Below are 27,717 nucleotides of genomic sequence, written 5' to 3' on the forward strand. Positions count from 1 at the left end.
ATTACTGTCGCCGGATCCGAGGTGTTATTCTGCCACTTCGGCTCCTTCGGCGCCTTTTTTGATGACAATCAGCAATGTGATTATGTGGAATTCGCATTATCACAATGTTTGTGAATATGAGTAATATTATGGCTTTGATGTGAGCGTTTAACACATACTCAAACTTCTTTTTCCATTCCATGTCTCTCCCCCCCCGACTGTGTTCGCCCTGTCTCAGGTACGTACTCTCTGGCCAGTGTTCCCCCCGCAGTGTGGAGGGGGATGGAGCGTGGAGGAGGAGAGAGGCCCGCATCTGCGGGACAGTCCTGAGCGCCACACCGCCACCAGTCCGGACCTCAGCGGCCCCCCGCCAGGGAAGATGACCCGCCTGGAGCTCAACGGCAGCCCCACCGGACCACGCGGTCGCCACAACGGGGCCCCACCGAGACCCCTAGGAGGTACAACCTCAAGAGCTCCTATCAATGACCACGCTTCCACAATAACACCCAGCCAACGTGCACAGTTTTCCAATTTAAATACGGACTCTTCAGACAACACCACTCTAGAGTTGGCATAGCATTTGCGTTTCAAATGTTCTGTTATCTCTTGAAATGTAGCTTCCGACAGCGTCAATTAGTGTCAAGGACGTGAATATAACCTCTTTTTGTGTACAAAAGAGTAATGCAATACCTGCAGTGAGGTGTGGAGTTCCATGCTAAATAATGCTAAATAGTTGCATCTCAGATGTTTGTGACTTTCCCTTCAAAGGGCATCAGGTCTGTGCCAGTATTTTTATTAGACAAGATTAAAAGGCCTGCTTATGGCAAACAATATGAATCAATTCTTTCCCATACACTAATGTGGCCCCTGTATTGTCATGGGAACTATATAATACCAAGCGTTGTTAATAAAGCACCGTGGCAGGAGGGAGATTTATTTGCCCTGGTCAGTTATTGATCTCGGCTTCACAAATGCATGCGTGTGCACCCACCACACATACAGAGCAGTCACAACAATAGTGCACAGTGTGGCTATTAGTAGCATTAGCGAGCTATTATTTCATAATGCTTCTTCTTTCGGGAAAATGGGGAGGATGCGTTCATCAACAAACCACAAATGCTGGCTATATCTGCACACCATTCATGGGTGTCATTTTAGTGCAGATTTAATTTGACGTTATTTATTGAGCAAAACTGTCATGGGTAACAATTAGATGGTTGCCTTGACAGTGAGCGAGCTACAGACTCACAGGCCCGACCACTGTTTCCAAGCTGTTGCTGTCAGCTGTGTGCATGTGTGTTTGTGCATGTGTGTTGCTGAGACTGAGAATACAAGTGTGTGTTTGTTTGTGTATGTTTGGACAGTTTGTACAGATCGGCATGTGTGCGCATCTTTAGTTCAGTGTCTGTGTGTCTGAGTGAAACACCTTCAAATATATTTCTTCAGGATAGTTTATAGTTTTTTATTGTTTTTTGTATGTTTATGTGTGATATTTTGGGAGGGGGATAGGGGGTGCTAAAGAGCAGGCAGGGTGAGATGTTGAGGGTTCTGTTCCTGTGTTCTGGCAGCTAGGATCGATGGTTACTTCTAATTAGGGGTTGTCTTTAAACAGAGGAAACTCAATGTGTCTCCTCCAAACCACAGTGGAGCATTAAGAGAGGGCCACACAGACACACAACTGTGTGCACAAATGCTCACCTAATGTTACGTTCAATTCAGTGTCGACTAGATACTCACAGAAACGATTTAAAAATGGCCTACAGAGCAACAAAACATGTCTAATCACCCAATCACACCAAAACATACATGTGCACCAATCTACACATACAGTCCATACGAACAGTCACATACACAGTGCAGAAAGACAGTGCCACAGTTTGAGCTCCTCACATGCACAGCAGGTACCCAAACTCCCATACTGCACACAGATGTCTGCACAATATATTGTGACGAAACAAGCCTGGTGAAGCCAGGAGAGAGGGAGTGAGTGAGAGAGAGATAGCTAGAGAGAGGGAGAGAGAGAGAGAGAGAGCCCTGTTGGGAACTGCTGTGTGTTGACAGTTATATTTCCCTGTTGGGGGAAATTCACTTACTTGAATTGGCACAGGCCCATAGTGTGTAATTCACTACATAAGAGCATTCGGGATTCTAAACTCTGAGCTGGGAAGATTAATGGGGAGGAAATAGAAATATAGGAATTGACTGATTAAAATGAGAAGCTTGTGGGGGTGTTGTATGTATGTGTATATACTGTAGGTGCATAAGAGTGTATGTGTGGGTGTGAGAGAGAGTGCTGGAGAGAGCTTTTGTGTGTGTGTGTGTGTGTGTGTGTGTGTGTGTGTGTGTGTGTGTGTGTGTGTGTGTGTGTGTGTGTGTGTGTGTGTGTGTGTGCCTGCATCTGTGTCTATGGCTGTGTATTCATGCAAGTGCGTGAGTGTGTGCCGCATACAAGCCTGTTTTTATTATTAGCAGTTGGGTTTCGCCTAATGCTTTCAGACCCTCATTTCTTTAGAGAGCCTTAATTAATTGTAGGCCCCCAGAAGGCTCAAGAACAAAGCAGTGCGGAGAAATGAAAAATGGGAGCTGGAGGAAGCAAAGCCTAAACTCTCCAACGCAAGCCAGCAGACATGAAGCTGGGACCCAAAACCCCAGGGAGGCTTTACAGTTTGCATATCCGTTGCGACTTCCAGCTAATTCCATTAAGTGACTTAACTGTTAACTCTTGACTCTGTATCTTGAGGAGATATCAGCTCAGCTTGTAAAGTGGTGGAAGTCCTGCCTGAAGAACTGGTTCAGTTAAGGACTATCAGCCAGGGCTTGGTTTGATACAGACCTCAGGCCGTTAGCTGCACACTAAATATTTGCATGGGCAGTCTGAACCGTTTGGGCGACTGGCATGGACCTTTGCATTCTCAGTGAAGCTATTAATCATTAGTTATTTATCAACTCTCTTAAATACTGCCTGGTGGGCAGCTGCACATAAAGGTGTTCAAAAACAGCGCTAGCCAGAAAAACGTGCATCCTTCTCTTTCACAATCTCCATCTCTCTCTCTCTCTCTCCCTCTCTCTCGTTTTCAGCAGGGCTGATGATACCCGTGTTCTGTGTGGTGGAGCAGGTGGATGGAGGGATGCTGGTGGAGGGGGAGGGGCGGGAGGAGCACGCGGAGTTTGTGCTGGTGAGGAAGGACATCCTCTTCACACAGCTGGTGGAGTCAGCACTGCTGGCCCTGGGCTACTCCCACAGCTCTGCCGCGCAGGCACAAGGTGAGTCCACTGCAAGCTGCCCGTAACTGAACTGGTCCAAGCTCAGTCTTGCCCACTCTCTTATAATGCATAAGGTTAGCTTGGTGAAAGTGGTGCTGACCTGAGATCAGTGATAAAGGGTGACTTTTTCTTATAGCCTCTCGTGCATGTCCACCTTTCTGTCTACTGAGTAATCCAACTTTCTTGAACCTTGCCTGAGCCAGAACTACTTGTTTAAAACTCAACAAGGGTAAGAATTTCAAAGCTTCAAATAGCTGGAACAGAAGGATCCCTGAAATGACTAATGAAACATCTTGACAACCATACTCATGCCGTCATCAGATTTAATCCATCAGATGAGGGGAAAAAAAAGACAATTCTCATACAGCAAAGGTCAGCTCTGGCAACTGTAAGGGAGAGATGTCAACACAGCTAGTGTGGGATTAGGGTCATGAGCCCTTTCAGAGATTAGCCTACTAGAGTCCAAGTCAATTCTGATCCCGGATCAGTCACTGTACAACACTGTCCAGAAGAATAGTGGGCAGTGACTACTGAGGCCTGACTGCTGCGTTGCTGACAGCAGCCAAGGGTTTGATAAACTGTGTGTCTGGGAAAAGAAAAGAGGAAGGACTTTTGTTTAGCACAACAGAATTACAGACAGTCTGAAAATGTCATTAAGAGAGAACAAAGGAGATGCAGAAGGAAAGAATGCATGTGTGTGTGTGTGTGTGTGTGTGTGTGTGTGTGTGTGTGTGTGTGTGTGTGTGTGTGTGTCTGTGTGTGTGAGTGTGTGTACATGTTCATGCAGCCATGTGCGTGTGCCTGTGTGTCTGTGAAATATTGGGACTGTTTATGAGTATGTGATCCAAAGACGGACCATAATAACGGTTTAATTTATTGTTGTGCACATGGTTGTCATCTCCTGCAAGACCGAAACGTTTACTTGTGCTGTGTAAAGTATGCAGAAAATTTAAAACAGTAATTACTTCAAGTTTAGCCATGTTAACAAAAACCCTTACCATTTATCTCAGGAAAAGGCTCAAACGTAAACACTTAAAACCACATTTTGATCTTATTTTCTCAAAAAAAAAAGTATAAATTCTGTATGTCTCGTTTCAGAAAATATTCATCAGCTTGTTGGAAAAGTGAGTAACGAATCAGTAATTTAGCCAGTTTAGTAGCTTAGTTGTTTGCCTAGTGTTAAAGGACTTCTCAAACTGAAACATTTTGCCTATACAGTTTGAATCCGTTCTAATTTTCTCTCCAGTTTTGATTAAAAAAACATCAGTGAGCATGCTATAGAACATTCTGGGTTTCACATGCTGTCTGAACTAAATTGCAGGTCTGTTTGTGCTATATTAATGTCTGAGATATTCCTGCTACCTGACAGTAATAGTGGCCATAAGAGTGAGACACCAGCACTACAGCAGTTGTCTAGCAGACATGTCTACCTCTCCCGCTTCCAGACATACAAGTAGAGTTTTGGATAAAGAGGACATCACCCTTTTGGAGAGAGAGAGAGAGAGAGAGAGAGAGAGAGAGAGAGAGAGAGAGAGAGAGAGAGAGAGAGAGAGAGAAAGAAAGAGATTCATTCTCAAATGAATACTTTTTGTTTTTTAAAATAAGCATTTATGTTAAATGAATAATTTCTGGCTTAAATTATACATTTTTCCACTGCGGTTCACAACCAAAATGACACAGAGTCCCAGCTATTTTCTCCCTGTTTGAACTGTGTCCTGCATGGCTCTGTTTCTGCAGTGTGTTTTAGGTCCTCTCCCAGGACCACGACCCTTCTTTAATTAGCCTGGCCAGTAATTAACTGGGAGATATTGTTTATTTCAATTATACAGGTCCGGTATTTTTATCGAAGCGTATGGACAGACCTGTAGTTTAAGGTTTCAGACAGTTAACATTGGTGATGGCATTGTTGCCCTGCCACGTTTGACATGCGACCCACGAGGGTCAACCCGCCATCTTTGGGTCAGTTTGATGCGAACATGCACTGGTGCCTGACGGGGTACACACAGCCGTTTTACAGGCTCTGAACTTTAACATCTGGCTTGTTTTTTTGTTCATTTGCTTTGCTTTGATTGATTGTCTCTGTGTTTTTATACCTTTATGGGATATAAGCTGTAATATATGTCTGAGTAATATGTTCAAATGTACACACGGAACCACAAGAAACTCAATCTTTAGAACACATTAAAACACATTAAACATTCAACTCAGAACATTAAACTCCTGAACACCCATCCAGTTAATCAAGCCCTTGTATTTACCGAGGAATCACTAACAGGAATCATAGTTAGTGAGTCACAGAGAGAATTAAACCCAACTGTCTGATTAGTCATAAAGCTGAATTTAGAGAACTCATTGCTGTATTCTCCACGGATGTAATTATTTGGCTTTGAGGCACAGTTCAATGGGGTAATCTCTCTCATCCAAATGCCCACAGCTATTCAGATGTATCACCGAACACTTCTGACACATAAAGCAGACAGCTAGAAGCCAATCAGATCCACTATCATTACAGACTGGGCTTTCAATGCGAACTCTGATTGGTCGTTCTCATGAATCTTAGCTGTCTCCTAGTGAAATATACCAGCTACACCTTAAGTGTTATTATAGCCAGTTCTCTTTTTCTCGCCCACAGATATACTCAGATGAGCTCAAACGAGAAGTTACGTGATTGATAGTGATGGTACGGAGGTCTGTGGTCTCCGTGGCTCACACATGTCGGCTGTATCCCGTTAGCACCGTGCCCCCGTACAGCCAGTCATGCACGAGCAGGCAGGAGCATCTATCACAACTCGTTTTGTCTGAGTGTGCGTGCACGTGCGTGTGTGTGTGTGTGTGTCTGGGGCAGATTCTGTTCGTGTATGAGTGTATGGATGGGTACACATATTCTTAAGCCAAGCCACCAGAATACCACATGAAAAGCCATCATAGCGAGTGGGAGTTTGAATGTGGCAATGGGAACAATGGTTTGAAGTTGGGAAGGAGAATTACATAAAGCAAAGGCTTTAAAGGTGTGTGTGTGTGTGTGTGTGTGTGTGTGTGTGTGTGTGTGTGAGTGTGTGTGTGTGTGTGTGTGTGTGTGTGTGTGTGTGTGTGTGTGTGTGTGTGTGTGTGTGTGTGTGTGTGTGTGTGAGTGTGTGAGTGTGTGTGTGTGTGTGTGTGTGTGTGTGTGTGTGTGTGTGTGTGTGTGCATCTGCCAGTACAAGCTGTATATGAAAAGAGAACTCACAAATGTTCTGTCCTTTCTAGTTAGCCTCCAGAGCAGACGTATTTGTGCTAGGGGTCAGGAAAGCTCTGCTAGTTCGGTCAGTCAGATCAATATGAACTGCTTATTGTTTTGATACTTGATTATTATATATGATCACTGTGTGTGAGCTGGATGTCCACCTCAGTAAGAGCTTTGGAGAAGCTTGTACTGGATCTGAACACGCAGCTCTGAGGAGTAAAACAGACGAGGCCCTCAGAAATCAAAGCTTCCCAGTATTATAAACACAGTCTGGAAAGAGAAAGAGCCGGAGAGGAGATCTGAAGGCAGAGTGGCACCGCACAAATCGTCTTCATCTGTTTCACTTAAGTCCTCAGATTCTGTATCTGGGGAATCCATTGCCACAGATACCTTTGGAGGAGCTAAGCAAACACAGGATATACACTCGCGCATGAGAGAACTGAGTTTACCGGAGTCAGAGACGTGTCCCGGCTCAGTGCCACGGACACGCTCACCCACCGGAGAGACACGGAGAGACGAGCCGCGGGGGTGCGCCAGTGCCACATGCCCCGTTTGCTCGTCGCTAGCAGTCAAAACACAAACCCGCTCCGAGAGACGTGAGGGAGGCGTCTGGCTCGTGTGCGAAACGAGTTTGCTGTCAGGGGGGGAAGCAGCACTGGGAGACGCTGGTAACGGCAGCGTGCTGGCTGGGAGAGGAACACTGGTGGTACTGGTGTTGAGAGGAACACTGGTGGTACTGGTGTTGAGAGGAACACTGGTGGTACTGGTGTTGAGAGGAACACTGGTGGTATTGGTGTTGAGAGGAACACTGGTGGTACTGGTGTTGAGAGGAACACTGGTGGTACTGGTGTTGAGAGGAACACTGGTGGTACTGGTGTTGAGCCACTACTGCAGCTGGAGTTCTTCAACTTACAGTAACGGCCTGGAGGCCCAGAAAGGCAGAGAGAGAGAGAGAGAGAGAGAGAGAGAGAGAGAGAGAGAGAGAGAGCATATATGCAGAGGAGGAGGGAGACTGAGGGAGAGGGTGGGAGGCTAGTCCATAGTGCATCTGGCTCTGATTTAGTGGACAGTAATGCGATTTGCATTGTTTAGTTTTCACAGCTTCAGCCTGTCCTTAATAAGCCCAGGGGCAGTCATCCCCCCCCCCAACCGCCTCCCTTCGGATGTCCCGTATACGTCCGTTCTCGCTAAACATGCAATTACCGCACATGTCTGCAGTGTGTGAGGCTGAGGGAGGAGCCTCGCGTGTATCGTGCAGGCGTGTGTGGGCGTGTGGGCGTGTGGGCCTCCTCTGGAAGACAGTTAGGTAAATAACGCCTCGAACAGAGCGGCTCGTTTCCGTGGCCGCCGCATCCCGACAATACTTACGACATCTGGAAGTAAATAGAGTGGACGAAGGGATGGCTCCAGCTCATTCATTTTTACTGGCTCAGTCAGGCTCCTTACGGGCCTGCGGAGGTTGATACCACCACAGCAGCGTCACGGGCCGCTCACCTGCCACGGCTGGCATGAATCTAGTAGCCTGATTACTCACCCATAAACACAGCCCAGTGTGTTTATGTCTAAGTACTGAGTATAGGTAATATTGCATCATATCAGATTTTTTTTCTTTTTTGCAAGAAGGAAATTTATTCCAGATGTTCACATAAATGCAAATCTGAAATATATATATTTTAAAAAGAGCAATACTTAATTATGTGAACATAATCATATGCCAAGAAAGGTGTATGAATGTTCAAAAATGCTAGAGGGAATTAATATTTAATGGTTTATGATGACCCGTTTGACTCTGGCATGTCAATGTCCTGTGTACCATATAGTAGTAGTGATTGAGAAGCAAGGCAGGTTTTGTCCCAGTTTACACGTCTCCCATCTACACACAGACAAAGGGGAAGCAGTAATGGTCGCCTCCCTCCACAGAGGCTGCCCAGGGTCGGCCTCCATGGTTAACATGTTGGTGAGACAAACTGATGATACTCAGATGACTAACATGGCTGTCTCTCTCTCTCACACCCACCCTCCTTGTATACACACACACACACACACACACACACACACCTTTATGGACTACTCCTTGGTTGTAAACGGCCGTCCCATCCTTTGCACAGCAAGAGGCATTTATAACGGTCAATTTGGGTTAATCAAACAATCATTGACTGGTGTTTATGGCAGGGCCATTAATGGAGGGGCTGACGTGGGTGTCCAGGGAGAGAGGCAGCAGGGTCGTGACCTCTCCCTTCTCATCCTCGCAGGCTGTAAAAGGCCCCTCAGGGTCCCTGGGAGCTCCGCTTAATGTGCTGGCCGCCAGCATGCCTGTCAGGTGCCTCCTCTCTGCCTGATAAGACTTTAATAGATAAGGCCTTATCATTACTGCTATTGTTGTCCGCTGTCTGCATTTACAGCCCGGGATGAACTGTTCCACAGGGACAGAGAGAGAGAGAGAGAGAGAGAGAGAGAGAGAGAGGGAGAGAGAGAGAGAGAGGGAGAGAGACAGAGAGAGAGAGAGGGAGAGAGACAGAGAGAGAGAGAGAGAGAGGGAGAGAGAGCCCTTTCCCGTATCCGTGATGTAACTCACAAAGACAACATGCATATTCATGAACAATAACTAGTCATTTATCTCCCAGTACTGCCTCATGGACCATACTGATAACATATGTAAAAACATGTGCCACACACTCTATTTTTTGCTGCCCATGTTCCACTGTCCATCTCCTTCATGGAGATGTCTGACGCATCAGTGTTAATGCTGAATAACTAAAAATTAATTATTCACGATTACTATCAATAATAGTTATTTCTTAAGATGACATGCCTGTGTTGGTAGTGGGTCTGAAATTTGATCCAAACTGGGACTGCGTGATGATGTAATGGGAGTATATTGTACAAATTGGGGTACAAATGAGATCAAGTGGCGCGACTGAGCCCCCCCCCCATCACTCCCCCCCCCCCTTCATCTCCCCCCCCCCCATCTCCCCTCCCCCCCCATCTCTCCCTCCTCCCCCTTCATCTCTCCCTCCTCCCCCTCCTCCCATCTCCATCTTTTGTTTCGTAGGCATCATTAAGGTGGGGCGCTGGAACCCTCTGCCCATCCACTGCCTGACGGACGCCCCGGAGGCCACTGTGGCGGACATGCTGTTGGACGTCTACCACATGGTCACACTGCGTATCCAGCTGCAGAGGTCAGACGGCACCCAGCAGGGGGAGGGGCTCACGGCACAAACGCTGTACTGCTTTAATTTGTTTGGACAAACGCTTCTGACAATTTTGAAACCCTGAAAAACAAATGGTTTGTTAGGATCAGTGTTCATTAGGAACAGTGTTAGGAGTAGTGTTAGGAGTAGAAGTAGTGTTAGGAGTAGTGTTAGGAGTAGAAGTAGTGTTAGGAGTAGTGTTAGGAGTAGTGTTTGGAGTAGTGTTAGGAGTAGTCTTAGGAGTAGTGTTAGGAGTAGTGTTTGTTTGGAGCAGTGTTAGGATCAGTGTTCATTAGGAGTAGTGTTAGGAGTAGTGTTAGGAGTAGTGTTAGGATCAGTGTTCATTAGGAGTAGTGTTAGGAGTAGTGTTTGTTTGGAGCAGTGTTAGGATCAGTGTTCATTAGGAGTAGTGTTAGGAGTAGTGTTTGTTTGGAGCAGTGTTAGGATCAGTGTTTATTACTGTGTTGTTACAGCTTCGCCAAACTGGAGGACCTCCCGTCAGAGCAGTGGAACCACGCAACGGTGCGCAACGCCCTCAAAGAGCTGCTGAAAGAGATGAATCAAAGCACGCTGGCCAAAGAGTGCCCACTGTCCCAGGTACCATCACTGACCTCATAACAGTGGAAAGACTGTCAGTCCTGTCATGTAAACACGTGAGCGCCAGTAATCCCGTCCTTTAGGAATAGTCTATGGTACTTTAACTTAATTTGTTGCTCTTTAGTCACTACAGCTGACTCCAATATGTATTCTCTAGTCTTACTTAGGATTATTAATATGTTTTGAATTTGTAATACAGACATGGTTATGAAAAACAGTTCCACATAAATGCAATTCATGTTTCTTTGTACTAGTGTACAATTTACGAGTTAAAACCAATGCTGCATTAATTACTTTAACAGTTTAATGGCATTTATTTCTTTTCTGGCTTTGTGTGTGTCTGTGTGTGTGTGTGTGTGTGTGTGGTGTGGGTGTGGGTGTGTGTGTGTGTGTGTGTGTGTGTGTGTGTGTGTGTGTGGGTGGGTGTGTGTGTGTGTGTGTGTGTGTGTGTGTGTGTGTGTGTGTGTGTGTGTGTGAGCGCACATGTACAAGCTTTGTATCACATGTTCATTTCCATGCAAAAGAGCGCTCAGTGAGATTTATGCCTGTGCGCATGCCGTCCTTAAATGAAGCTCTGTGTGCGGCTGCGGATGCTCAAATCAATCGCTTGCACATGTGTGCGGCTTTCCGACTCCGCCTGAGCCGGTGACACTAGGACTCCGAGCGCGTCGCCGTGCTAACGCAAAGCCACGCTGGGTGGTTTTCCCACATACTGTGCTTTATAGAGTCATTTATCATCCCAGTTTTAAGGACGTGACCGGACACCTCTATTTGAGCGATTCTATATTTGTCTTCATTGCTGTGTTGAGTCATTTCTTAACTCTCTTTGTGCTCTTTTTGGGACATTTTCTAGAGTATGATATCGTCTATAGTGAACAGCTCCTACTATGCCAACGTCTCCACTGCGAAGTGCCAGGAGTTTGGCCGCTGGTATAAGAAGTACAAGAAGATAAAAGGTGAGTAACCACCATTTGGACGGGCAGCAACGTACGTGTTGGAACCCTTTACATCCAGCAACGTACGTGTTGGAACCCTTTACATCCAGCAACGTACGTGTTGGAACCCTTTACATCCTCCTACGTAGAGCTGATGTGAGGCTGTGCCTCAGCACAGGGAGTCATGTGAGGGAGTGTGTGTGTGTGTGTGTGTGTGTGTGTGTGTGTGTGTGTGTGTGTGTGTGTGTGTGTGTGGTTGTCCTGAGGTAACCCCACTCTGGTAAATTCCCATGTGGCACTGGGGTCTAAGCAGAAGAGTCTCTCGCTGCACACAGTGCGTTGTTTAACGCCCGCGCTCACACTAGTTGGGGGTGGGCGGTATAATGTAAACCACCCCTCTCCCCAAACACACCACTGCAGGAGGTCTCTGACACTGGGCCCTCCCATCGCCTGCCCCTCCACCCTCCAACCCCCCCCCCCCCCCCCCCCCCACTCCAAAAAAGCAACATAATAACACAGCGCGACACATCAAAGGGTCGTCCCAAACCCCAAGAGAGCGACAGTGAGACTGAGAGAACCAGAGGCGAAAGAAAGAGTACCTCGGTGTGCTGTCAGAGTCGTGTTGGCTTACACCAGAGCCTCTGCCAATCATTCAGCTCGTGGTCTGTCCTAGTCAAGCACGCAGCCCCCCCTGCCAGATGTGTACACCATCACAGGGACATGCTATTGCCCCCAAGAATGCCATTGGGTGACTCAGTCACCAGTGACAGGCTTCAGTAGCCTGCCTTTCATGAAGTGTACACTTGACTTGAAGTGTGTGTATTGGTAGCACTTTTCGAGCCACAGTTAGTATTATTTATTTTATTCTTCTTTGGTTTACAGCTGATTACTTTGAGAAGATGTGGCCAGCAAGGGAGAACTCTGAAATTAAAGGTTGGTGATCATTTTCGCAATATTTCTTTAGTAATGAGACTGACTTGCTACTTTTGCTCAGACACATTTTTAAGGCTATCGTCCATCAATGGTTTTGTCTTTCGTCATCCCTTGTCTCTGCACAGTGGAGAGGGACAACCTGGTGGACTTCTGTGTCCTGGGGCAGCGTCCTCCCCCACATCTTGCTGGCCTGGCTCAGCTGGGCCCGTTGGCCAGTGTAGGCTCCCTCGTGAAGGGAACTTCTGGAGAACCTCAGAACTCTTCCCAGCCTCAGCCTCCATCACAGGGGCAGCCTCCACCGCCCTCAGCCCACGCCGGCCAGCTCCACCACAGCCCACCGTTGCGGGCCCAGGTGGCACCCTCCACCTCCACCCTCTGCCCTTCAGCCTCTACTGGGACCAGGAGGTCTCCTCTCACCCCAGCTCAGCCCACAGCTGGTGCGGCAGCAGATAGCCATGGCCCACCTTATCAACCAGCAGCTGGCCGTCAGCCGCCTGCTGGCCCACCAGCACCCACAGGCCCTGAACCAGCAGTTCCTGAACCATCCACCCATCCCACGGCCGGGCAAGTCTGGAGGACCTGGAGAGACCGGCTCAAACCCTTCAGCTGCCGAGGTGTCTTCAGACATCTACCAGCAGGTCCGCGACGAGCTCAAGAGAGCCAGTGTCTCACAAGCCGTGTTTGCCAGGGTGGCATTCAACCGCACACAGGTACAGCAGCACATACTGCCCAGAGGGGAATTGATGAAGCAGACGTATTTTTGTGAGTGAAATGAGCCCGTTTACAACCTGGGGCTTTCCTGAAAGCAGAGATGTAAAGAGCCAAGCGCTAGTCACCAGTCCATAGAAAGACAGCCCAGGCGTTTGCCGTAAGCAATGATGACTTCACTGTGTTTAATTCACCCGAGTCAGTTAGCAGCAAATCGTGACATTAGCTGAGGCGTCAGGTCGGCTGAACAGTCAGGCCAGAGTTCTCGGGTGTTTAGGTCACTGAGCCGAAGCCCAGTGTGGTGCCCCTGGTCTGGGGGGGCCGTCTCGAGCCTCTCTCCCGCCCACCCAGCAGACGCCACACACCTGGTGCATTGAGCCTCTGCACGCCTGAATTCTGCCCCATTAGAGCCCGGCCCCGGGGTGGGAGGCAGACCTTCAGGTGCAGGTGAAGGCCACGTGGGACCACAGCATTGTGTCTGCGCATGCATCTTTGCAAGGACTTGCCCTTTCTCACCCCTGCTTCTGCACGTGTGTGTGCGCCAGGGCCTGCTGTCAGAGATCCTGCGAAAAGAGGAAGACCCTCGAACGGCCTCTCAGTCCCTGCTGGTCAACCTCAAGGCCATGCAGAACTTCCTGAACCTGCCCGAGGCCGAGCGGGACCGAATTTACCAGGAGGAGCGTGAGCGCAGCATGAACCCCCCAGTGGGCCTTCCCCCAACCTCCAATTCCAGCCCCGGGGGAACCCGCCTCTCCCAGGTACCCCCTTCTCCCTGTTTTGCCATTAGCAGTACAGTACTTTCTGCAGCAAGGCCTGACTTTTCTGCCTAGGCCAGTACGGGAGTGCCTGTGTTGATAGTTTGTGTTGTCTAGCTCTCAAATAGCTTATCTACATGGCTCTCAGATTGAAGTGCTTTCAGTCTAGGTTAATGTTTTCTGGCTAGGTGCTTTATTTGGGTTATGCATCATGGTTGTTGTTGTGACCACTACCAGGGTTTTATGAAGTAAGGGTTGATATAGGTCAAGGAGGACTTACTGAGTCATAATGTTGCAGGCAAGATCGTAGATGCACTTACAGAAGGGTGCACTGTTACTGTAGCAAGTGTCATTTCAGATCACTGTTCTGTTTATGCCTTGTAGACCTGTGATCTCCACGCTCCTAACATTCAACAGAAATTGTGTCAAATTCAACAGAAAATGCTGCATTGTCATTATTTTATCAAGCACATGACATTTATATTCACTTTGACAATTCTGCTAAATTATGAATGACACGAGAGGCCAGATGTGACTGGAGATGTCACGAGAGTTTCACCAATGTGTCGAGTCATTCGTGACATTACTCTATCATAAAGGACAGGCTTCGCTTGGTGTATCACTGCTAACTGCACTTCTTCCCCGGTGCAGAAAGTATGGGAGCGCAGCATAGACGAGCAGCTGACACCTGACGCTTGGGCATCCATTTGGAAGAATAAAACCAAGATTGCCAACTCGGTGAGAATCCCATGGACTGCCTCCGCAATTCTCGAACTATTCTCTGAGAATATGTTGAATGCGTGTTGAAGACAGGATAGTTTGCAATTGGTGTGACTGTTGTATGCTGTCTCGGTTTAAATTGTGTTTATTTATAAAATATCCATAAGCATTACAAAACATTTAAGTAATATTTGTGGACTCTGTATGAATTCCAATGCTATTGCAGATTACAAAGACCCTAGAGCTACTTTAGCCTTCTCTAACCTCATAAGGCATTATGATTTTTGGCATCATCCCTTATGAAAAAATTGAAAGTACCTATTCAACACTATAAGTAATCACATTTGTGAAGACATTATAGCACTTTATGAAAGAAACTGCACTGCACTTCAGATGCAGATGAGCAATCCATAAACAGTGTTCCTGGAAAGACTAAATAATGTGCTTGCCAGGAATCTTAAAGATCTTAAAGATAGAGGACACAGGCAGAGAAGTGTGGGTCTCCTCTGGTCTGGACATGTTTATATTAAATAAATGACCTGGAACTTTTTTTTTTCCAACAAACCTAGCATCAGCAAGGGGCACTGGGCACGTTTTCAAACCTAAGACCACCATCAATGAAAGGAGTCAGATAACAAAATCTTGCTGATATGAGCACAGAGCTCGTATTCATTCGTCTTCAAGAGCACAGTTGTGTATTATTATTGTTATTATGACTGTATGCGGTTATCTGGCTGTCATTCGCGTTGGGGAATGCGAGATTTCTTGCCCGTGCCTGTAGGATGACATCAAACACGACACAAGACAAACACGGCACTCTAAAACCAATGCACCGTAACTTAAACATGCAGGGCGAAGACCCGACGACCCATTGCCCACGCAAAAAATGCACCACTCCTAACATATTGTGTACAATGGATATCGAGTGATCATTCTCATTCGGAACATCTTCTTCTAAGAGCTCTTGTGTTTGTGCTGTGTTTGAGTCTGGGTTACTGAAACCTTCTCTCTTCTGAATGCGCTCTGTGGTTTCTTACAGCCCAAGCCCTCCTGCCCCAACCCTGACCATCCGTTGAAGTTGGAGTCGCTGGTCAACATCACCTCGTCCATCTACGACGAGATCCAACAGGAAATGAAGCGGGCCAAGGTGTCTCAGGCCCTGTTTGCCAAGGTGGCAGCAAACAAGAGTCAGGTAAGTACACAACCACACAACCTGCTCAGACACTCACATCTTCACCATACTAGTGTCTTTCAAAGAAGAGCCCTACACCACCAAAGAAGAACTTTCCCTGCTTTCACTTGTAAAAGATTGTGTTTCAAATCATTTTGATACATCGTTATGGGGGAATAAAATCAATAATCATTTGTGGTGAATGTTGATGTCGCAGCCGGTAATATTTAGAGTGGATTTGAAGTCAAATGACAATGATAACCAAGTCCCTCCCCCTCCCTCTCTGATACAGTCCAGCCTCGCCTCCAAAGCTCCACCCCACAGAGGCTGGCGTACGTTATAAAATGTACACCTGGCTGGCCAAGAAGCAAACAGGAGTAAATCTTTTAGACATGAAAAGTAATCTACAGCAATATCTATTCAGTAAAAAAAACTAGCACACGCTAACTTCAGTCCTTAGATGTTTCATAAAGAAACTTGATAAATTAGCAGTAAACCACAAGCTAATGTTAGCCTGGCTACAGCATCAGAGCATAATGAGAAATGTGCTTTGAGGTGTCAGTATAACCATTACTGTCTCAGCTTTGTGCTTAATTTTATTTCTAAAATCACATGAAAAATAAACCTAGCCTGAGTAATTAGCCTCTTATCAAGCAGAAATGCAGCTAAATCAGCATCGGTTTTAATCCTGTCCTGCACATGGCTAGCTCTTTCCATCTCCGAGAAACTGCTCTGATGTGTATCTTTTGTTTTATCCATTCTTTTGGTTTGCTTTTCTTTATTTGTCAACTTCTGTTTATTTGTCTTTGTCACATAAACAGTTGTTGGCAATAGAGGGATGGGCAGTTTTTTCACTGATGGTGGTTGTTTATCCACCACTGCTTTTGCGAAGTTCCTGAAGCCTCTTGTTGATTGTGATTGAGTGAGGGATGTGCAGGACAGATTTTTTTCACAGAAAAATGTATGACTGTCAGGGCACAGTGAGAGTCTTACCAACTATTGTTTTTAATACGAGTTACCTATTGCTGCTTTAAGAACCTATTTATGTCAGGATTATCACACGTTGTTACTGAATGATTGCTTTCCACAAGAGGCAAACAGCTGACAATAAGAGACGTGAACACGAAGGTGTGGATCCTTCAGTAAGTTGGCTCCAGCTGAGCTATAGGCAATATAGGCACTGGCACTATAGGCACTCCAGCTATAGGCACTGGTATCTCTCTGATCACTGAAGTGAGTCCATAACAACAACAGTGTCAGGCAAACTGGGTTATGATGCACAACTCCTCATGCAGAGCCATCTGAAGGATCTCTCTCTGTGACTCATAATCAGATTGGTCAGAGAGATGCTGTGTTGTGCGCTCACCCACCGAGGCCGCTCTAACGGACGTGATCACTGACGGATTCCATGTCCCCTTCTCTCTGTCCTCCGCCCCGTTAAGAGCGCCGTGGCATGCAGGCTCTGATTAGATTGCTGCCGCAGCAGGTATGCGGCGATCGCCATTGTTGTGGCAAGGATACGCAGTATTATCAGATGAAGAAGTACAGCCAGAAAGCTTGCCAAAACAAATGTGTGAGTCAGAAAACACCACCAGCATCACTACTTCTATCTTTCAGAATTAAAAGGTACAGTTACGCGTGGCGTATTACACAACGTTGTGTTTTGGGGCGCGGAGATAAAACGTCCTAACATCTCTACAGCGTATGAACAAAATATCTGATTTATCAAAATGTTTGTGCATCTGACACCATAGGAACAGGAATGTCATCATGGAAGCTCATAGTTACGGCTGTGACGATCAAAATGCTGCAGTGTTTTGACACTGCGGGTCTTGAACCGTATCGGTGCAATGCAATGGAATTTCGTTCTGCGTACACCCGTGTTTAATTAATGACAATAAAGATTGTCTAAGTCTAAGTCTAGTGTCTCTCAGTCCCTGCAGTGGATGCATGGCTTCCGTCTGGGAGAGCAGGTCAAGGCAAATTCCAAATCCACTCACCCATTTACGGGTCCCTTCCCCATTTGAGGGCAAAGAGAGAAAATTGATTTAGTCAAGTCTGAATCCCGCACCCAGCTGTGCCTAATTCTTCCCATGATGCAGTGTGACTGAGGACAGCGCTCTAGCGGTCCAGCCGCATGCACACGGCAGGCCCGGCCACATGTGGGTTTGCAGGTGTGACCATCCTAGTCCAGTAGTATGTGTGCAGGGTTGTGCTATAGTGGTGTGTGTGTGTGTGTGTGTGTGTGTGTGTGTGTGTGTGTGTGTGTGTGTGTGTGTGAGAGAGAGAGAGAGAGAGTGTATGGCAGATGTGGCTGGGTCTCACAGGTCTGGGATCGAGTGGGGGCGACGTGTGGTGGTGGTGGGGGGGTCCACGGCTGAACGCATCCATCTGCTGCAGCTGGCCAGGAGGAACTGACTGGAAGGAGGGAGGGAGAGGGAGAAAGAGAGAGAGAGACAAAGAGAGAGAGAGAGAGAGAGAGAGAGAGAAAGAGAGAGGGGGGCTATGATCAGGTTATTAACACTGGGTGCTAGAAGAGGTTGGTTGCACACAACAGCTGGTGTCAAAGGCTGGCCCAGTCTAGCAGAGATAATCACATCTTTCTCTTCTCTTTCCATTTCACCCTCTCTTTCACTCATACTCTCCCTTCTCCAACTCCTGCTTGATCTCTCGCTTATGGTCTCACACACTCCCTCACTCTTCTGATGTGTTTCAATGTGTTTCAGTGGTACTTTACGGCAAACTTTAGCCTAATTAAATGCCCACGACAACAAGGTTTGAGGGAAATATCCATCACATACATATTCTCTCTCTCTCTCTCTCTCTCTCTCTCTCTCTCTCTCTCTCTCTCTCTCTCTCTCTCTCTCTCTCTCTCTCTCTCTCTCTCTCTCCTTCCCCTACCCACCCAGGGATGGCTGTGTGAGCTGTTACGCTGGAAAGAGAGTCCGAGTCCAGAGAACCGGACTCTGTGGGAGAACCTGTGTACGATCCGGCGTTTTCTGGCTCTACCGCAGACCGACCGGGACCTGGTTTATGAGGAGGAGTCCCGCCACCACCACAGCGAACGCCTACACACCGTCCTCCACCTGCCGTCTGACCCACAGGTGAGCCTCGCCTCAAACCACCAATTAACATGACCGTTGAAGTGTCAGTGGAGGCTCGGGCCGATGAAAGCAGGACCGTGGAGCTCAGGTGTTCGTTTCCCTGGTTGTATACTTGAGAAATGCAAATGCATGAACCAATTTGTGGATTCTGCTATTTTACGGTATTTGACAGCGCTGAAGAGGAGCCACTGGGGTTGTGTTTCAAAGAGACCGGACACACTGTAGAGCTTTTTATTAATATCAAGGTCTGTGATGCAGGCCACTGCCATCCTCTAATAACCTAATATATCCAGACCCCTTTAATCTCACAAACACACTCACACACAAAGAGAGCTCCAAAGAACATAGTACTGATTAAATGGACTTTCCCCTCAGTCAGCCAGGGTCATTATAAAATATACACTAAGGACACACACACACACACACACACACACACACACACACACACACACACACACACACACACACACACACACACACACACACACACACACTCACACACTCATGTATGTTAATGCATGCATTCCAAACAGTACAAACATAAATCTACTTTTTACCCCAAACACTTGATATTTGAATCAATGCTTTCTACTCTATAATTTCCATACACAGCCTAAGCACCACAGATATTGCATCATGGTTGTGCCAGTAGTCCAGTGTTGTATTAATACTGACGTCAAAGCCCAAGAATATCAAACCGTCTGCTTTCTATCCTTCTACCCTGTCTTAGAATTCTCCTCTAGTTTTTATGTTACTGGATAAACAGTGTATGCCTATGCATGTGTGTGTACATGTGTGTGTGTGTGTGTGCGTGTGTGTGTGTGTGTGTGTGTGTGTGTGTCTGTGGTGTTACATTTATTTATATGTTCTGGGCGCAGTAGGAAATGCCTCATTAGGACACACCCTGACAGACAGTGCACCACAGGCCTGATATTATTAATGACGGGAAGAAACAGAACACACACACACACACACACATGCTCACACACCACACATATGCTGTCTGACTCATGGGAATTCACCAAAACTGGTCACTATGGTTACTCTACAGTGGTTTGGCCATGAACTATTGTGCAATATTGACCATAAGGGGATTGACACGACTGAGAAGGAGAAACAAATCTGTCTCTAAAAATAACGCGACGCTTAAAGCAGCCGTCACTCTGTGGAGCATCTCCTTACAAACCAGACCTTGCATAAAACGTTATACTGTCAGATCCATTTCACATTTTATCTTAGTTATTCTTGGTATGTGCTTGGAAAGAGAGGGTTTCTGCTGCTGTCATGGCGTTACATATAGTAAAGGCAAAAACATGATTTGCTGTTTTTAATGCATTTCATATTATCTTCAATTAGAGGCCTCAGATGGTTAGATGCCAGCTTTGCCAGTTTTCCTTAACATTCCATGAAGTTTTTTGCTCTCTTCCTCTCTCTCCCTCCCTCTATCTCCCCCTCTCTGTTGTCTCTCTCCCTCTCTCTCTCCTCTCATTCCTCCATCTCTTCCCCCTCTCTTTCATTCTCACATTCTCCTGTTCATGTGCTCACCCTTTATGTTTTGTGTGGTATTAAATGCTCATCTCAGGGAGGAAACTGTGGTCACTCTATTAACACGTGCCAGCGTTTCTCAGTGGGGCCCAGACAAGCCACTGTACAGAGGACAGAGCTAAAAATACCGCTCTCAGGGTTCTAACAGCTGATCCTAGAACTGTTCTTTTAATTATCTACAAAGACTGAGCTGGGAGACCTGATCCTAGAACAGTCTTTTTTAAAGAAAGGAATTAGCAGTTGTGTCTAGTGACTAACACTGTAAATAAATTAAATGAGAGAGACTTTAAAAGGTTGAATTTATGTTAATAGCCTCTATTTTAAAGTAGCTATGTAGATTGATTATTAGTGTGTGTGTGTGTGTGTGTGTGTGTGTGTGTGTGCGTGTGTGTGTGTGTGTGTGTGTGATTCATCTAAGATCCAACAATCACAACAAGTGCTGGCCTGTCTGTCTGTGTGTGTGTGTGTGTGTGTGTGTGTGTGTGTGTGTGTGTGTGTGTGTGTGTGTGTGTGTGTGTGAGTATTTGTGGGTGTCCCCACTTCTGCTGTTGTTTTCTTGACACAGTAATGAGGGTCCCTCCCCAGATCAAACTACCCAGCATCCCCTCGGCTCCAGTCAGGCTGCCACCACAGACCACACATGTGTCCCAGCTGCCAGCACGCACACACACACACACACACACACACACACACACACACACACACACACACACACACACACACACACACACACACACTTATACAGCATGGATATGTACACACATGGAAAAGACATGCATAGATCGCTTACAATCTGGCTTGTTGCACTTAACTGATTATTAGTGCGGTGTTTTACACACTTTGCTGTCAGACTATCTATAAGATTATACAATGCTTTTTCCTCCCAGACAACAGTTATCAAGCCCTGGCCAATAAAATGCTTGATCTTGCCTGATGTCTAGTCAGGTGTACGTGTGTGAGTATGAACCAGTGTCATGCTGTGATGGTGTTCCTGAGAAAGTGTGTGTGATGTCCTGCGATGCTGCGATGCTGCTTAGCACACACACACACACACACACACACACACACACACACACACACACACACACACACACACACACACACACACACACACACACACAAACACTATGCCCCCTGGTATTTCTGTTAAGTGTGTTCATGGCTATAAGTCCCAGCTTCTGTTCATTTCTCCAGCCTTCCCTTATGAATAATTTAATAATTTATATTTTGTTTTTGCAAAATTGGATTCCGGGCGAACATTTACAGCATGCATAAAAGTCACACATGCACAGGCACACACACATACACACACTTAAGTTACTTATCCAGTTAAATTACTTTGGTATTGCAACTTGGCCCAACGAAAATGGGAATAATTGTGCACGTCAATATCTGAGGAAGATGAAGTCATGTAAAATGAACCCAACGTAAGTGTCTTCCTCATCATTACAGATTTATCTGTGTCTTAATGGTGTCTCTGGTGGCATCACAAACCCTCCCTCACCCCACGTCTGCTTCCTCAAGAAGGACCTCAGTCCTCATTAAGAATCACCTAAATGTTTTATCTTCTATCATTCTTTCATACGTCTTTGCTGTGATTTGCCCTAATTTCAGAAAAAAGGGAAATTAAACTTTTTCCTTAATGCAGTGAACCAGCAGTCCAATTCCCAGGTTGGATTTTTTAAAAGACAAGGAATGGTTTGGGCTGTATAATGAATGATGCCATGGAAGGCAGGAGAGGCCCGTGTGCAGAACACATGGTGCGGTGTAGTGGTGGGGTTGCCACTGGAACTGTGGATGCAGCTCTGCCTGACTTCAGCGTTCTTCAGGACAAGTGGCAGACATACACCCTCACACACCCCCAAACACCCTCACACACCCTCACACACCCCCAAACACCCTCACACACCCTCACACACCCCCAAACACCCTCACACACCCCCAAACACCCTCACACACCCTCAAACACCCCCAAACACCCTCACTCACCCTCACTCACCCTCACTCACCCTCACACACCCTCACACACCCTCACTCACCCTCACACACCCCCAAACACCCTCACACACCCTCAAAACACCCTCACACACCCCCAAACACCCTCACACACCCCCAAACACCCTCACACACCCTCAAACACCCCCACTCACCCTCACTCACCCTCACACACCCTCACACACCCTCACACACCCCCAAACACCCTCACACACCCTCACACACCCTAACTCACCCTCACTCACCCTCAAACACCCCCAAACACAAACACCCTCACTCACCCTCACTCACCCTCAAACACCCCCAAACACCCTCACACACCCTCACACACTCTCACTCACCCTCACTCACCCTCAAACACCCCCAAACACAAACACCCTCACTCACCCTCACTCACCCTCAAACACCCCCAAACACCCTCACACACCCTCACACACTCTCACTCACCCTCACTCACCCTCACACATCCTCATACAGCCTCAAACACCCTCACACACCCCCAAACACCTTTACACACCCTCACTCACCCTCAAACATCCTCACACACCCTCACACACCCCCAAACACTCTCACACACCCCCAAACACCCTCACACACCCTCAAACACCCTCACACACCCTCTGGCTTCTGAAATGAAGCAGGGCATAATGGTTAATGTAAGGAGAATGAGTACTGTCGCGACAATAAGTGAGTAAGGTTCTAGAACTAGGAACGGTGTGTATTCATTAGTGAGTTTACGTTTACGTTTATGGCATTTAGCAGACGCTCTTATCCAGAGTGACTTACAAAAGTGCTAAGTGTTTAGTCAGAATATGCATCTCTATCTAGTATAAACAGGTTTAAGTCCAAACTACTCAAGCTCAAGCACTGCCATAAACAGTTGCCAGTGCTGATACCTAGAAAGAAGACAACAAAATTATTTTGTGTGTGTGTGTGTGTGTGTGTGTGTGTGTGTGTGTGTGTGTGTGTGTGTGTGTGTGTGTGTGTGTGTGGTCTCTATAGGTATGTCAGCAGAAGTATAGCAGTGTTTTGCAGTGCGGCCAGTTTGATCCTCCACATCTCTGATTTCAACTCCCATTCTCGTTTGTGGCTGCTGTTTGTTTCTCAGGGACATCAAAAATAATACAAAATGGAGCAAGAGAAAGGAAAAAAAAGACAAACCTACACACTTCCTGTAAAGCACCAGACCCAAAAAAACCCCACAAGTGAAATCGGAGCAATTTTATGGTCTGGCCTGCCCTCAATATTATTTAAAAAAAATGCCCTGTTATTATTGAGTGGAGAGAGCAGGCGAGAGCAAAAGAAAGAGAGAGAGGGAAGAAGAGAGAGAGAGAGAGAGGGAGAGTGGAAAGAAGAGGGAGAGAGAGAGAGAGAGAGAGAGAGAGTGGAAAGAAGAGAGGGAGAGGAAGAGAGAGAAAGAAGGAGAGCGTGTGAGAAGGAGAGAGAGAGAGGAAGATAGAGAGAGGGAGAGAAACAGTGCAAGGCGGAGAAGGAGAGAGCGTGAATGACTATTATCTTTATGTAGGTCCTTTAATTTTAATGCACCACAGATTTATAGCTTAGCATTCCAGTGAGGAGGCACTGGGCACCCCACCCTGGTCATAAACCCAGTGGGACTGCAACACAGGCTTCCATAGCTCTGCTGTGACATGCTACACCTACGCCTCCGGAGCACTAGTTCCCTCTCCCTGCCCCCACCTATTTACACCATCCCTTTCTCCGCATCTTGTGTGCCTCCCCCTGTCCTCTCTGTTGATGCTCAGATTAACTGTGGAGAAGAGCCGCTTCACGGGGACAGGCTCAGAAAGGAAGATCTGAGGCGAGGCCCAGAGAACATTAGGCCACCAGCATGCTCAGTTGTTAATGTTAATGCTTACATTGTTGTATGTGTAGGAGATGACAGCATTGTTTACAGTTTCATGAAGATGTCTGAGTCTGTGTGCTTTTTAATTCAACTTGGTGGTCAGTCAGAAGTGTCTCGTTTGAATGATGGGAACTGTTTGTTCTGAACTTGACAGATTTAAAACTCTCTTGTCATTGGTTGTCAAATGGGCATGAAACATATTTTCCCATAACAGATTCATTTTTCATGTGCTTTATTTGGGATATTTGTTTATTTATTCAGCATTTGCCTCATTTGTCATTTGTCTAGCTTTTCTTTGTACTCCATATGGTTGAACAGAGTCCTGATTCTGTTAATGATCTTGGTGGCAATATTGCTTTAAGAATGACAAGAGATACATTCCCGTGGCATTTGTGTAATATACTTGGTTAAACAGTCAGAACTTGGAGCAGTGTGGTTGGAATTTTACTAGAGGTGATTGAACATTCTGGTCAAGACCTCCAGAGTACCAGAACAGTCATTGTAGGAAACCTTTGAACTTTAAAGCATTGCTTTACTTATTGTATTCTATTGCTCTTTGGAAATGTCCTTTTGATGAGTAGTTACTGTACCCCACTAACCAGTTCTTTGATCTTTCTTACCAGGCAGTCCACAGACAGCCTGTGGCACCACTGAAGGACCACTCACCCATGCATGAGGACTCAATGCCCAACTCTGGGATGGATGAGAACCCTCAGACTGGGGCTGGTACCAGTAACAACGGAGGAGGTACCAGCATTCCCAAAAAGCCGCGCTCCCGAACCAAGATCTCACTGGAAGCTCTAGGCATTCTGCAGAGTTTCATCCAGGATGTAGGGCTGTATCCTGACCAGGAGGCCATCCACACCCTCTCAGCCCAGCTGGACCTGCCCAAGCACACCATCGTCAAGTTCTTCCAAAACCAGCGCTATCACGTGAAGCACCACGGGCGGCTGAAGGAGCTCGGAGCCGAGGGCAGCGGCGTGGACGTTGCAGAGTATCGAGACGAGGAGCTGCTCTCGGGTTCAGAGGACGCAGAGTCCAGCGAGGACGGCCACGAGGAGATCTACAGCGGACAAGAATCTGGCTCGGCAGGAGTCACTGCCACTGCCTCAACACCATCCTCCACCTCAAGCCAAGAAGAGAACAAGGACAAAGGTGGGTGTCTGGGGTCAGCGCAGCCCTCATCCCAACACCCCAGCTCCCCCCCCAGCCACCGGGACCAGGCCGAGTACCAGAGATAAAGCACTTCGACCGGGGGGAGAAGAGAGGCGAGTTTGGGTAGAGGACAATGGACAGTTTGCATTTACATCTGGAACAGAATAAACTGAGACAGTTGCGTTCTGAAAGCAGGCTTAAAGACTAAAAGAAATAAACACAGGGTCAAATGAAGACTTGCTAAAGGAAGCCAAAAAGGACAAGATGATAGTACATTAGAATACTGATGATAGAGGAAGCAAAGTGATACCGCAAAACAGCAGAGGAGGGGAGTCACGAGCACTAGAAACAGACCAAGTCCCATCGCACGCCGAAAGTGACATAATGAAGGAAAACCGATGTTACTGGCCAGAAGCAATTCGTTTTTGTTTTTTAACGAGCCTGAAATTAAAAGTTATATTTATTTTCCCAAAATGCCCTATTGTCACCTTTTACTCATGCATTCTCAAGTTAAGAAGTCAGTGAACCATGGCAGGATATAGTAAGCCAAGCAGGTTCGTCACTGAGTCGCTTACATTTTCTTACAAAGACTCCTTGATTTCTGAGCCACAACGCAGTCAGTCATTAGAAACCACTGTCCCACCATCCGCTCTCCACCTCTACAGCGTTCAGTGTAATGACAGACGCTGAGCTTTAGATGAGATTTAGATGAGCCATAGAACGCCATAGGAACCCACGCGTCTTTGCTCTCCTGCCTGATTAGGGAAGGTAGTGGGCGGCTGTGGCTTCTCCTCCTCCTCCCTGCTATGACGGGACATTCCTCATGTCTCCAAGAGGTGGCTGTGCTTGGCTATTTCAGCAGCTAGTTGGCTGGGTGGGTGGGTAGGAGGTAGTGATGAGGGCTGAGATGTATACATTAGCCTAGCCCATGAATTACACTGTAAACACATGTGGTGAACTGAAAGGTCCACAGTTAGCCTAGCAGGCCCTTTGAAGATTAAGCCATCCCTCCCACTAACAACCGCATCATTCCAAACAGGCCAGAGTAGCTGGACAGCCCGTTGCTTTGCCCCGGTACCCTTCCACGCCCACCACGAACTCGGCTCGATACCTCTGTCTGTTGGCGTGGAATTTTTCTCGGTGCGTGCTCGTCTCGTAGACATGTGTAGAAGAGACGTTTTGTCCCCAAATCTCTTTGCACTTAAGAAGCCTAGTGACGTGTTCGTGGAAGCAGTGGGGGGGTTGGGGGGCAACTGTCTCATTCTGCCCTCGGACATTGCGGGGGGGCTGTGGGTATCCAGCTGCTGTCACCAGCCAGTTGCCCCACACCACACTTCAGTCCCTCCTGTCTTCTGCCTCTCTCTCTTACTGGCAACCAGTGTTCAAGTTCCAAACCACCTACCCACACTTCACATCTCTATTTATTGTTATCTTTATCCACAGTTATTATTGTTGTTATTATTATTATTGTTATTGTTCTTGCTGTCATTGCTGTTATTTTTTTGTTGTGTTTTTGTTTGTTTGTTTCATGGTTTAATATTATCTTTTGGCTCAAAGATGTTGTTTTGGTAAAGGCTTCAGGGGATCACTGCCAAAACAGAGACACAAGAATTAAAAGCAGTTACTGACCTTTCTGAGTGAGCCCTGTGATGTTGTATACTGCCAGTTCAATATACACCATGTACGTCTCCAAAGAGAAAGTCAATAGGTGAACCTGGAGTTGAATCCAAACATTTTTTAAAAACATGGTAAATTTACTTTTTTAAAACAAACATTGACAATCCATCTTTTTGTGAGCCAACCGAAACCCTGTAGCGTAAATGAAAATGTGTGTTCATTCATCTCTGGAAATGGACTTATATACAAACCAACATGGCAGACATGTTGCAAAGCCTCTGTGGATACCATAGCAACACTTGGATCTGGGTCCTGATTGGCTTTTTGGGAATCAGCTGCTACCTGCTCATTTCTTGATAACAGAGTAACCGCCATTGTAACCTTACACTGACTTATTTTTTGTTTGTGAGATGATGTTTACGGTCTTTGTAGATATTTTGTCTATTACAAATGGAAACATTTTCTTTATATGTCTTTGATGTGCAAATGCTCCTAATGCGTCCCTCCCTGGCAAAAACCTTCTCACACAAAGACAAAACACATGTAGTATTTTCAAAAGATGTCCCAAAAATAATTCAGTTCAGTTCCATGAGTTGTTTTAACAATGCAGACGTCTGATTTTAAGCAGCTTTAACATGAATTTTCAGTCCCAAACCATTCAAAACTACAGAATGTCTGTTTGTAACATTGTACTGTGATGGGGTCGTCCCAGACTCATGACTCTGCAGACCCCAGCAGTCCTCCGGTTGTGCAGGTTGGCAGACCAGCGGTACCCACGGGCCCAAGCCAAATACCCCAGGACTCACATGAGAGATAAGCAGGATAACAATGAACATGAAGATGCTTGAATTCACCATATTTCACACCCAACATGCTGGGAGCCCCAGGCTACAGGCTAGAGTTTGAAGCTTCTAGCCAACGGCTGCCTTTCTATCCAGTGGTCACTTAAGCAGCAATTAAC

The 27,717-nt window shown here is 46.6% G+C and overlaps 1 protein-coding gene across 1 annotated transcript; it reads left to right on the forward strand.

Moving 5' to 3' along the window:
- The first annotated feature begins 246 nt into the window (after positions 1-246).
- satb2 (SATB homeobox 2) lies at positions 247-27,224 on the forward strand. The gene is given in 14 exon segments (XM_077001656.1): positions 247-282; positions 284-437; positions 3,061-3,243; positions 9,519-9,645; positions 10,131-10,254; positions 11,108-11,210; positions 12,072-12,122; positions 12,248-12,480; positions 12,482-12,832; positions 13,376-13,588; positions 14,237-14,323; positions 15,345-15,497; positions 18,386-18,580; positions 24,608-27,224. Coding segments are annotated over 14 exon segments (2,613 nt in total). The 5' UTR covers positions 247-261; the 3' UTR covers positions 25,226-27,224.
- Positions 27,225-27,717: the final 493 nt, after the last annotated feature.

The sequence above is a fragment of the Brachyhypopomus gauderio genome, chromosome 4, assembly GCF_052324685.1.
Source record: "Brachyhypopomus gauderio isolate BG-103 chromosome 4, BGAUD_0.2, whole genome shotgun sequence".
Lineage (NCBI taxonomy): Eukaryota > Metazoa > Chordata > Actinopteri > Gymnotiformes > Hypopomidae > Brachyhypopomus > Brachyhypopomus gauderio.